Genomic DNA, 13,857 nt, shown 5'->3' with positions numbered 1-13,857 from the left:
TACTATTATGGAATGGATAGAAGATTTCTGCAACTGAACTCAAATGTAACCAAATAGCAAATACCCACAAAATAATACAAAATGAGTAAAAGCGAGGAGTAAACATCATTCAGACGTCGCAGATGCCAATTATATTGCATCTACAATAATAAATAATAACATCACAAGAAAGTTCAGGAAATCTTAAACCTTTTTATCAAGAGAAAAGTAGAATTCTTGGACCCAGTGAACTCATACATACAGGAATATCGGTTAAAAGTTCTACACAGGAACTTGATGTGAAGCATAGTACAAAGACAATAGTTAAACCTGCACCTTGAGAAAAATGAATACTTCAGCAATTTATTTAAATTTAAGATACACAAGCATAACAACATAAGTTTGTATATTTCCATCTCTATATATGTATATATTTAAAATTAAAATAAGCATATAAATTATGCGTCAAATGAAAAGGTAGATTAAGTGATGGCAGCCATGGTTCGACACCCAATGGCTGGTGTTAACTCGTTGGCAAGTGTATCAAATTTGTCACAAGTAGTAAAGTACTCGGAAGCCCGAGTGTCGAATCCACATGAATTTTGTTTGTACTTAGATTAATGCAAATCCAATTTACAAGCAAGAGATAAGAATTTTAAAGAAAGATATTAGATAAGATAAAGATTTAAAGATAAAAATAGAAGATAAAAAAAATAAAAGATTTAAATTAAAAGATTTAAAGATAAAAATAGAAGATAAAAAAAGTAAAAGATAAGAGAAAATAAAAGATTAAGGAAAAGATAAGATAAGAAAAATAAAAGATAAAAATAGAAGATAAAAGAAATAAAATCAGATAATAATGTTGAAACCTGTCCTACCTTGTTTGCCTGGATGTATGAGTTTATGATTTTTCTTTCTATTTAGGTGATCTTATTCTACACACATTTGTTCAATTACTTGCCCCTGATTTCTCACAATGACAAGCATATTTTATTTATTTATCTTCCAAATTCCTTTACAAAGACTCAACAAATAAAATGTATGAAGTATGAATTCTAGATGTTTGCAAAAAATGTATGAGCATAAAATAATCATTTATTTCTAACAATGACTTTCCTATGAAATCCTTTCTTTTTTGTTCTACTATAAGTAAATCTAATCCGAGCGTCTAACCCCTAAATCAATGCATGCATACCTTCTTTAAATCTTATTTAGAAGTTACCCTCCCTCAAGCGTCTAACCCCTAACAGAATATAAAGATGAATGATGCAAGATAAAAGCAAAAAACACCTTTGCATTGATAAATAGTGAGTACATCATACATTGCTTGTCTTTTATGTCTGTTAGGCCCTAACTAGGGATTTAGCCACACTCATGGCCATTGAAGGCTTTATAATGGATGGGGAATAAGAAGTGATGGGACAAGATGAGTGAAAGAAAGAAAGAGAGTAAATGAAACCCCTACTAGAGTGGACTTGGCTTAACTAGTTATTGGAGTGGACTTGGATCTGATGTTGAAAATCTTTCTTATCCATATTTTTAATATTTTCTCGATTTTTTTTTTCTTTTAATCCATCCTTTTTATATCTGCAAGCCATAAATAACAAAAGTATCAATTCTTATCATTTTAAGCCAAAGATAACTACTAAATAAATATTTTTGAAGATATTTTTAATATAATTTTATCATCAAAATAATTCATATTTAACCGTTATCAGCTGACAAATCACCAGCCCTATTAAAAAGGTTCATAATCACAAAGGATATATATTGTCTAATACTCTAGTGGTCAGACGTTTGGGGAAGAGAAAAATCCATTGGAATGAATTTAGAGATAAGGTTTTAGGATTGGATGAGGTGCAGCGAAAGGGTTTTAAACTCTCTTTCTTACACTACGGAGATAAGCTTTAGAAATCCTAATTTGAGGAAGAAGAAGCAAGTGAAGAAGAAAATATTTGACAACTTTTTAAATTTTGCATCAAAGTTCAGTCTACGTGTCACAATCTGAAACAATTTGTCTCGTTGGATAGTCTATGTGACACTAAAATTGCCAACAATGCACTTCACTAACAGTATTATTTTTAAATTTAACGACAAAGACCATTTTCCAAAACTTATGTAAAAATAGAAACAATTTTTTATATTTCAAAAAGATAGAGACTAATTTACAAAAGGGATCAAAAGTCAAGGACCAAAATGTCTATTTACTCATATAAAATTATAATAAGCAATAAAAAATTTCTTCTAATATTTAACATTATACCTAGAATTCAAATGCATAATTTTTCATTAAGTTGAAATAATTTAATTTTTGGGAAAAAAAGAGAAATGATGAAAAATATTGTAGCCTGTTTGGTAGAGAGGAAAAAGTTAAAAAAATACCATTTCCTTATGTTTATATAAAAGAAAAACATGAACATAAAATTAAATAATTTTTTTAGTAAAAAATATAAATCATCGAATACAGTAACTTTCAATAGAATTAATTCATTTTACAACCGAGGAAGGTATTAATTGCATGTTGAGGCTACCAGCAAACATCCACTCAGAGAATTGTTATGCAAGTCCAAACCACAAATTATAGCTACCAACTAGTCGTTAAGCCTCAAGAGATCTCCTTAAAACTATCCACCAAAAAGAATAATGACATAAAAAAGATTCACTCATAATGAGGTTGTCCACTAAAAAAAGTAATGACATCAAAGAGATTCAAATTTATACTCATAATAAAAATTAGTATTGAATCTTTAATCATTTGTGTTAATCTATTTTGATAAATTTATTAGTTAACTTGACAAATGTAATAATGTGGTGTGATATATTAAAGATGGGTTATCATGTTTGATATTTTTTAACATAAGTTTAATCAAACATTTTTATTTATTTATCCACGATGTGTTACAAATAATTATATTTATTTTTTATGAGAAAATTTATATTTATTTTTTAAATAGTTACTTGCGAATAACTAACCCGAAATCAACCCCTAATTGACATTAAATAAGTGGGAAAAAAAATCTCTTTTTATGTAATTTAAAATAAAAAAATACATCTTTTTAATTATTTATTTCTTTACACCGCTCATTAATTTGATTTGTGATCTAAACAAACAAAGTATAAATACCCGTAGACATGGCATGTATTAGGACTTCTTCTTTCTGTCCATCTTCGGTATAGATTTGGCTACGGAAAGGTGGAAAGGGAGGGAACAGAGACTATCTCATGATATCATCAGCCTCACCCATTACGGGTCACATCGCTTATCGCTGACCTCTGTACCTTTTTCCTTTTTCTCTGTACCCCTTCAATGTGAGAACTGAGAAGATGGGGTGTGTGAGATAGCATAAGCATTGGACAAGATAGCTAACTAACCAAGCTTGCTGTTTTAACAGAAATGGCCGGCTTTAATGAAGCACCAACTGTCGTTTCATTACTCCGGCGTTGTCATTAACCCATTCCCAGGTTGTCTCTGTTACTCATAATATATTTATCCATGTAAAGTACTGTATCACAACCACACAGACCAAAAACCAAAACTTTTTTTGCAACTTGCAACCCAACATATCACCTCCATCGTTCAATCAAAACTATCTCACCCCTTCGAGAGAGAAAGATCGAAGACGTGCTTCAAAAGCAAGCAAGAGCATTGATCAATTCAATGTATGCTACAGTCAAAATTAAACCCACCACCCATTTATTAATTTCCCTGCAACTCCTTTTTTTTTATCAATGAGTGTCAGCTTTTCAAGTATGGCCCTCAAGTGAAGCGGCACGTGGTGAAGCTCCACCCAGGGAGAATTTCTCCAATCCCAAGTTGTGTTTTTTAGAGGGGTGTGTGTGAGTGTGTTAGGCTAGGTTGCCATGCCACTGTCTAAGGAACAGAATGTTGTGCTTTTGGCACCATATTTTACCCATGGATCATTTATGTTCAAATTCCGTTTGGTTTGAATAACCTACATATTGTCAAGTAGAATTGAAGTCAATTAATGAGGTTTGGTGAAGTTTCTGACCACAGAGATGTGATGTATCAAATTCAAAGTCTTTTACTGCATATCCGAGGTACCATACTTAATGTCCCATTCCTAGCCATAAACCCCCTCTTATTACACTCACCTCACCCCACCTCTTTCCCCATCTTATTCACTAATAATAATATCAGCACCAGCTCTTCCTCCTACTCCTCTCTTCCCTTCCCTCCTTTTCTCGTCGCTTTTCTAATCTGTCTTGTGCCTCTTTATCTCTTTTTGCTCCCTCTAATTCTGAATTAAACTTAATTAGTTTGGTGAGATGAGAATAGCAGAGCTGATACTTGTGTTGTGCCTTTTGTTGTGGGCTTGTATTGCGTCCAACACTGTGGCAAGGAAGACCGTCCTTGCAAGCAATTTGTTTGATGGAACAAAGAAGAAGACGAGTACTGTGCTACCTGGTGGTGCCCACAAATGCAACCGCAAGAGACACTTATCTTGCTATGATAACAACACATTATCAGAAGCCAAAAGACTCGTTCCCACAGGTCCAAATCCATTGCACAACAGGTAGAAATAGAAGAGTAGAATCATCGGCTTTGCCTACCAACACACCATGAACCATCATCATCTCTCTCTTCCATCAAGTCATAGATATTGTTATATGTCAAATGTGATCTTTGGAAGAAATGTGCACATTTTCTTCCCAAATTTTACTTTCTATCCCAATTCCTAGTTGAATCCCCCCCCCCCCCCCCCCCCCCCTTTTTTTTTGCTTCTTTTTATTTTGTCTTGTAAATGAATTAGTATTGAAAGGTTTCTATGGCTCTATCATTGCTGATAGCTACCTTAAATTGTATTCTTATATGTGGGCATAGAAACAGCATGTTAATGCTGCAACTATTTTCATGTTTGTGCTAGCTGTGTGTTTAAGCTCCACCGAGTATGTATGGACCAAAAATGTGTTTTTTGTCTCTTTTCTTCGATGAGAGCGCAACAATTATTTTTATTTATTTATTTTTAATGTATGAAATGGTGAGAAGAAAGGAAACAGAATTATGAGAAAATGACATAATAGAACTAAGAGGAGATGGTACGTACGTTTTGGGTGGGGCCTTGATATGATTTCATAGTTAAAAAAAGAAACAAGGGGATTGGGATATGACCCATGCCCTGCTTTGCTAATCAATAAACGGCATTCAATTAAAAAGCTCAACTCGATCCGCGGACCAGCTCGTATAACTCGCGGTTCATATAGGTTAGGTTTCAGAAAATTTAGGTTCTTCCAAATACAGATTTTTTTTTTTACATGATCTCATTAAACTGTAAGATCGATAAATAAGTTGGTCTGAGGGTTAATGAATAATTAAACATGCTAATAGTGCATGCCTATTAAACCTTATGTACAAATTAATTAACTTATCATATGCCTATTAAAATTTATTGTAAAAATCATAAGTTTTTTTGGATCCTTTAAATTATTTTTAATAGAAGGATTAGTTTCAAAATATCAATTGAGCTGCTTCCATGTAAGGTTATTTGATAAGCCAGGGACTATGCCAAAGGATACAGGGGACAACAATGAAAGACCCAAAAGGAGGACTAATCCACCCAAGCAGGTGTGAAGGAGCTACAAACCTGTTAGAAGTGGGAACAGCTGGCAGAAATGGCTAGCACCTAGTAGGAGAATATGCTTGTCAGAATAATTCTGCTGTTATATGAGTAGTGGAATTGTGCATTTCTGTTATCCCTTGTTGGCCCTTTGTCTCTAGGTTGTAACCGTAAGCAGGCTATATATATTGAGCCTTTGCTGTGTATGAAAGGATACGAGAAAATTATCAAACACTTCCCTTCTTAATCTAGTTTCTGGAGGTTTCCCTTAGGCCTCGAATTCTAAGGGCGTGTTCTGGTTCTTAACATTTATTTCTTGTATTTTTTTTTCATTTAGTGGTTTAATATATATTTGATAGATTAAAGAGGTGAGAGCATTAAGTAATAATGAGTCAAAATGGATAAACGAGGATCCGTAATTTGACAGATCCGTTTAATTTGCAGGGAACCGGATCCGTTGAATAGCGATATGTCGAAGGGTGTGTAGCCAGGCCTACATTGAATTGGTGTCGGGGGAGAAATTAATGTGGTGCTGGTGCCTGTGACACTGTATGTGGGTTATCTTATCTGCCATTCAGTATTAATTGGAAGGGAAGGGCAATTGCAATTGCAAACTTAACACACATCACACAAAAAGTAGTTTTTCTTTTGTCTTTGTCTCCTTGTTTGTATCCAACCAAAAGCTACTTTTTGACATAAACCATGATGCTTTTCCATTCTCGTTTACGGTCCCTTTCTCTCGTTGTATATCTCGAGGCTATGCACATAGATTTTTATCGTTGTACGTGTCATCTCATCATCCCTTTTGGAAATTTAAAAGAGTCAAAACACTATTATAAACAGAAGAGCAACAATGGGTATGGAGAAAGAATAGTCAAAGAGGATGTGGAAAAAAGTGCCTTTGCATGCCTTCTTTCCTTTCTTTTTGTCTCTCTAACTCAGAATTTCTTGGCACACGGAGAACACGCTTTGATAGTTGTCTTATGGAAGCTTTAGAAGAGGGACCGGAGAAGATAATAGGACTAGGATTAGAAAGGTATGATGTGGAAGAATAGGGAGAGAATCATTTGGTTATCATTGTCTTTTCTGGTAATGGTAACCATATCGTGTGTGTGTAGATTTTTAAATCAAGGCAAATGCACTAGTTTTTTTTACTGGAGCAAATACTCTAGTTAAGAAACTAAATGGGTAAAAAAAATTATTGAAATGTAAAATAATCACTCTCCTATAATTTTTAAATACATTCTCATAAAATTTTAATAATTTTTTTCTAATCCATGTCCTTATGGCACTTAATTATTAATAAGACTCTTGAATTAAATGTGTTGCGTGGTATGGGACTCATTTTTTTCTTAATATAATTAGAAAATTTTTATTTTGATCCATGAGATAGTAGAGTTTCAAGTCAAAAAATAATGTGTATATTGGAAATTGATTTTTAATCAATAAAGTTTAGGTTGTTTAAATATAAAGTGAAATATTTTATTTTATTATATATAAAATTTATTTGAATGGATACATTGGAAGCTATTTTTGTTTTAACTTTCAACAGAATTTATTTATTATATTTGGTGACAATCTTCACTTTAAATAGAAAGGAGAATTAGTGGAGAAGACACTAACGAAGAGAGAGTGTGTGAGAAAAAAAATTATGAAACAAAGTTACTTTATTGAGAGAAAAATATTTTTATGTGAAAGTGTTATCATTTTTGAAATACTTTTGAGATGATTATATGAACGTGGATAAAAAGTGTCGAACTATGTTAATTATTGTATTTGTAATTATTATTTTTCTTATGATGTAATTTTTGTTATATTCTTATGATTTTTTGTGGGTATAGATAATTTTATTTCATATAGAAAAAATCATACACTTTATTGTGATTAGTTGTAGCTCTTATTTATAATAAGATATCAGTTTATCTATATTTTTTTCATGACATAAAGAATGTAGAGACGACTAGTTGTGCCCTTATTTATTGCTCTTTGAATTACAAACTGGCAAATTAAAGAGATATGTTTTAAAAATTGTATCAATGGATCTACCATCAATGTTGAACAGTATAGCTCCATTCACAAAGTACTCAACAGATGGGTTTTCTTCGAATTGAACTTGTGGATCCAAAGTTATGTTTATACAAAACACGTAGTTTCTTTCCCAAATTAATTGTAAAATAATAATGACTAAGGATGTGTTTGGAACATAAATATAAACAGGGGTTCATACTTTCCAAAGCATGAAGTTGACAAGCAAAAATATGTTTCAGCTTAAATTTGATATTACTATTTAAACTAGAACAATCTCGATCATATCAGTTTATTTATGTACTTGATGATAAATTTAAATTTAATGTTTATACAAAATTAAACATACATTTAAAATGACTATTTTTTTTAGTTATTATAGTGCAAAAGGATTTATAATTTCACCTAATCACAAACTTTTATGTATCATAACTTAATTAGTTTTTACAATAATTGTTATAAAAGCTAAAAATACGATTTTTTTTATTGATGAGTAGGGTAAAAGTTTTAATCTTTTTTACAAAATTTGTCTTGAATTAGTTATAGACATTTAAAATGACCATTAATTGGATATCAAATATGATTTTTCTGAAATTTTAGTTATAGACATTTTCTTACCCCCTCTAATCTGGTCAGTGCATTTTAACTTTTAAATAGTAAATAATGAAATTATAACCATTGATTAAAAAATTTATGGAGTTATATTATGTTATATTATCATAATCTAAATCGTTTTAATCAACATTTGTAACTGAATGTTATTCTTTAATCAAAACTATAAGGGAGTCAAAATGTACACTTTGATGTGCTTTAAAAAAAGCAAGCCTGAAATTAATTTTGCTAATAAAAAAGAATATAAAAATTGATAAAACGTTTTTATGCATAGTATATTTTTTATTATTATTTCTTAATCAAGAGGTATCCAAAGTTTCTTATCTGATATCTAATTAATCATCCTCTCAGCGAATGTCAATGTTATTGTTACTTTTTCTTTACCCTGTGAGACAAAAAAAAAGAAGCTTTTTTTAAGGTGTAAAAAAAGTTTATTAAAACTTGTTGGAGAAAAAAAAATCATAATTATATACATAATTTTTTAAAGTATAGAATACACAAGCTCACATGTAATTTCTTGAGGCTATTTTGGGCAGCAAACACCTATCCCAAGCCTTACTGCAAAAACTTCACAGAACTCCCTAGTCCCTACAGGATATGTAGATTCCTTTTGCAACTAGTGTTGAATTTTTGCCGATATATATTATTAGTAAATATATGCGAGGAAGAGATAGGTACAAAATTTGCAATGAAGATGATGGAGATGATTCATTTCCAAATATATATATATATATATATATATACAACACCTAAACCAAGTGAAATCCATACTTTGTCCGAACCTTTGACCTTATATCTCTTTCCTTCTTTAAAGGAAATTGTTCCTTATTTGACAGGACCAGGTGCATGCATGTGTTACGTTCTAGAGTATTGGTGTTTTACGTGGGCCGGGATGCCACTGCAGTGGTGAAAGCCTCGTATATGGTTTCCCATGAGTGATGTTCATCATCCATTACGCGCCTTCGATCAACGAAGATTGGCCTCATTGGTGCTGTAACCATTTCAACTTTGAATGTCAACATTGCTACGATCTCTGACATGGCAGGCCTCAAATCCGCGTGTGGCTGAAGGCATAACAAGGCCACGTGGAATGCTTGCATGACATCCTTTTCTTCTATGCCTTGCTCTTGCAGCTTTGGATCTACAATTTCCATCAACATTGACTTCTCATAAAGTTTCCATGCCTGCAATCAAGATTCTTTTATACAAGCATTTTAAAGCATCTGAGGGAAAATATGCTATAAATAAATAAGTTGAGAAGTTACATATTCAGGGAGGTACTGTTTTTCTGATGCTAAAGTAAGATCTGTGTTTTTCCTACAACTGATGATTTCAAGCACAAGAACTCCAAAACTATATATGTCTGCCTTTTCAGACAATTCTCCTCTAATGGCATACTCAGGAGCTGTATAACCTCTGACCAAATAAGACAAGAAAGATCATCAATATAAAATCTTGACTAAAGATAATATTTATCTTGAATTCATTGATCTCAAATAAAATCATTAGCTAAGTGTCCATGATAAAAATCTTAGAGTCTAGATGTTAATTTATACAAGAGTCAAGATTCAAAAATGATAGCTTTAATATGCGGCTAAAGGTGATTGTGTTGATCATATTGATTGAGGTGTCTCCAACCATTAAAACTCAACAAAATTCAAAGTTTTAAAAATCTTGGTAGTTGGCAGCACTAAAATTAATCATGATGAGTACAATGAGATATTTTGACTATTTATGAGTGAAGAACATATATGATTGGCTATATATATAACTATAGAGGATATTTATATTTAACCAGGGATCGATGCTTTTGAGGAGCATCATTTGAATAAATTAAGGACTTACAATGTTCCTGCGAACTGAGTGCTAAGGTAAGCTTGGTCTTCAGGGAAGAACCTAGCTAGCCCAAAGTCTCCAATCCTAGGCTGAAACTTCTCATCAAGAAGAATGTTGCTTGCTTTGATGTCTCGGTGAACAATTCTTAAATGTGAATCCTCGTGGAGGTATTGTAATCCCCGTGCTACACCAAGAATAATTTGGAATCTAGTGCTCCAATTCAGAAATTGATCACTCTTTCCTGATCATCACAGAAACATCCAAATTAGGAATTATTTTCTTAAAACTATTTTCAGTTCTTTGAATTACTCATGACACATTGGACATGGTATACAGTATACACAAGATCTACAACTTCAAGGAAAGTACTTATTTTTACATATGATAAACACCATGCTGACAAGAGTGACAGTTTATATAAAATAAAGCAGGATACCATATATTATGAGGTCTAAACTTCTGTTCTTCATGTATTCGTACACAAGTATCCTTTGAGGGCCATCTGTGCAACATCCAATAAGGCGAACCAGATTTTTGTGTTGAATGCTTGTGATCATTCTCACTTCTGCCAGAAATTCTTTTTCACCTTGTTGAGACTTGTCAAGAGACAATGTCTTGACGGCAATAAGCCTTCCATCTGCCAACTTTCCCTGTCAAAACAATTTGAATTTCAGTACGGTAACCACAATAGGAGAACATACATTTATGTCAGGCTCAACTACCAAACATAAGTTCTTTAACACCCCATTAATGTGAATTTCAACAAATTGTCCACTGCCTTCTTAATATAGTTAGGAGAATATTAACAAGTGCTTTTAGTGCTCTTCTTAATGAATCAAAACTGAAAAGCTTTTATGGAAAAAGTGTTACTAACACACACGACCATGATTTCCAGTACAAGTCCACCTGATTTCTGTTAAATTTTTTCTATTTATTATTCCTTAATCAAGCCCTTAGGGTATTCTTTAAAAGGACTCATATCTAACATAGGTGCACCATGATTAAGAGATCAGGTTCTCAAAATCAACAAACAAAATTGCCTATTAAAGCAAGTGACATTAGATTTAGTACCTATACCTGATAGACAGGCCCAAATCCACCACTTCCAAGAAGATTTCGAGGATGGAAATTCTTAGTGGCTCTCCTCAATGTCCGGAAGTCAAAGTAGCTAATTGTCCGAAGGTTCCCACTAATGAACTCCATTGGTCCTGTACACATAATGGAACTTCAATAAATATAAAGGCCTTCAATGGTACACTGTATACATAAATATATTTCAAGTCAAATATTTTTATGCTTTCTTTCAACTACCTGGCTGTTTTATATTTGGTACTATCATCTTCATCACCTCTGACGGTTCAATATATTTCCCTTTTGGTAAGTGCCAAGCACAAATAACAGAAGTAGGATAATTATAAGTACAACTAACAACAAAATTAACCAAATGTGCTGCAGGCATATTATAGATAATTGAGGTAGTAAATATTTTGCTTTGTATGCTATGGTTTTATTTATGATGCTATCCTCAAATTACCATGCTGCTGACTTGTTAGAACTGTGTTCTCCATCACCTTTGCTGGCCGTTTAATACGCCTCCAAAATATAAACACAAGAATCAGCAATATGACGAGCACTACAATCCCTCCAAGGAAGAAAAACACTCCAGGGTCATGGTGTGAAGGAATAGGAGGTTTCTCTGCAATCAGTGGGTCACAAGACTTCATCATATTTTGTTAGAACTTTTAACTTGAGAACATGAAAAATCTGAAAAAACTCAGAGAACCCTTTTATACATCCTATTTCAAATGCCTTGATTTTCACAATAATCAAATGTATTATTTGGAATACATTTTCTCAAGCATGTATTGTGAGACGTACTGAACCACGTTATCCTGATCAATCTTCATTATTTATTTTCTTTTGTAAATTGAAAAAATATGACTACATGTTGTGTGGGGATTAGTCGAGACTACAAGGTCCTAGATTGTATAATAATTTCTCGTGAGACATGGATTGTAATTGGACAGTGGTTAGCATGCTATAATGAGTAATGATAAAAAAAAAATCAAAATGCAAATAATTCATTAATTTGCAATGTTTATGTTAATGAAACAGCTAATTATCCGAGGCAGGTGAGAACTAACAACTTAGTACAATTACAAGTCGAGAGAATGAAATGAAATGAGACCTGGGAGTATTCTTCGAGGCATCTTGGGGACAGAAGCATGCATTCTGGTTGAACGGTGTTGGTCAATATTGTCATGGGCAAATATGAAAGGGTTAAGTTCAACAACTGGCAACAGCAACCATTCTCCGATGGTTTTTTCTATCTGGTTTTGTATTTACTAATTCTTGGTTGTTGTTATTGTTGCCAATTTTTATGTTGGAAAACAAAAAAGAAAGTTGGAGAAACATTCTATTCTAGAGGTGTCCCGTAGAATTGATGGAAACAATGTAATAGTAATATGGTCGGACATTTCAATTGGGGAGCATATACAGATGCGGTCGAATGCAAAAATTCAAATATCAAACTTGTCTATTGTGTGATTATAAAGTTATAAATAAATAAATAAGAATGAGAGAGATGCTCTCTTATTTTCTCCATCACAATGACAAGTTGTAGTAGCGCTTGCTCATTTTAAGTATTTAACACACTTCTCAGTTCACTTTGAAACATTCTCAATTCTTTTTTCATTTTATTATTTTTTCACTCAATTCTTTGTTCACTTCTAATGCCGCCTTGCCTTCCCACTTGTCACTTTCTGCGTCCCTGGTTTCTCCCCAGTTACCACCGCTGGACCCATTGGCCCCACCTTTTCTTTATTGGGGTTGCTATTCTCACCTCCAAAATTGCTATTCTTACTCCAGCATTTCTAAAATAACCTGTCTACCCTCCTCACTCTCGCAACCCTTTCCCTTCCTCTGTCGCGTTCACTCACGTTTTCTTCACAATTTGGCGTGTATTTTTTACTTGATATCAACGGAATCATATTTATGAGGGAAGCATATTTTTGGAAATTGCAAAAACCCTCCCACGTGTGTGCTGAGAATATCATAAGACGAAGTGAGAATAACAACTCCCTGTTTATTCGAATGAATTTGAAGTGAAGGAAACATCGGCCCAAAGCCCGTTATGCTCATTGCTCAATGTCTTCTAGCCGGCTATTGTATCGTACAATCTCACTTGCATCATAAAATCTCACTTGCATCTTGCACCTCACATTATATTTCAAAATGTAAATTTGTATTTTAAAATGAGATTTCCGAAATGCAATGGGAAATACAGGATGTAATAGTGGAAGTGCAGGAAATAAATGCCCTTCTAGCCTAGTTCACAATGATAAAAAAAAAAAAAAAAAAACTATACTAGCAGACTAAAATAGGGAGAGAAAATTGTAGTGTTTGATTTAGTTCCCCCTCTTTTCCTCTCTTTAAAAGTAAGTTTTTTCCAGTTAATTTTAAAACACTCTATTTATTTAGAGTTTTGTTCTTTAAAAAAATTATTTTTAAGAAATAAAAAAGTCAAATTTGAAAACTATAAGTCCATGAAGCTCAATTTCAAAGTTGTCAAAGTTTAAGAGTATTTAGCAGCGAAAAGAATGAAAAGAAAAAAAATAGATGGAAAAAAATAAGTTCTTAAGTTTAAAATGTATTAATTTAAAAGTTTAAGAATAGCTTATCGGATCATCAAGTTCGTTTGAGTTGAAAAACAATTGAGAACCAAACTAACTATAATTAATTCGGTTTGAGTTTAAAATAAAAAATAATAATTAATTGAAACAATTTAAATCAATTTTATTAGTTGAATTTGAATTATCAAATTTATCGG

The 13,857-nt window shown here is 32.5% G+C and overlaps 1 protein-coding gene across 2 annotated transcripts; it reads right to left on the bottom strand.

Annotated features, from left to right (window-relative positions):
• Positions 1 to 8,899: 8,899 nt before the first annotated feature.
• On the bottom strand, positions 8,900 to 12,506 carry LOC100812302 (cold-responsive protein kinase 1). 2 transcript variants are annotated; one of them, XM_014769686.3, is made up of 8 exons: positions 12,217 to 12,506; positions 11,563 to 11,724; positions 11,340 to 11,399; positions 11,106 to 11,236; positions 10,465 to 10,678; positions 10,038 to 10,269; positions 9,458 to 9,608; positions 8,900 to 9,376 (listed from the first exon to the last, which is right to left on the bottom strand). In XM_014769686.3, the coding sequence occupies exons 1-8, from the start codon at positions 12,257 to 12,259 to the stop codon at positions 9,071 to 9,073; spliced, it is 1,299 nt and encodes a 432-aa protein (XP_014625172.1). In that variant the 5' UTR covers positions 12,260 to 12,506; the 3' UTR covers positions 8,900 to 9,070. The 2 variants fall into 2 exon arrangements, with proteins under 2 accessions (XP_014625172.1, XP_040867291.1); XM_041011357.1 differs by lacking the exon at positions 11,340 to 11,399.
• Between the last annotated feature and the right edge of the window lie 1,351 nt (positions 12,507 to 13,857).

This window comes from Glycine max, chromosome 17 (assembly GCF_000004515.6).
Source record: "Glycine max cultivar Williams 82 chromosome 17, Glycine_max_v4.0, whole genome shotgun sequence".
NCBI lineage: Eukaryota > Viridiplantae > Streptophyta > Magnoliopsida > Fabales > Fabaceae > Glycine > Glycine max.
This window is presented reverse-complemented; position numbering and strand designations above follow the sequence as displayed.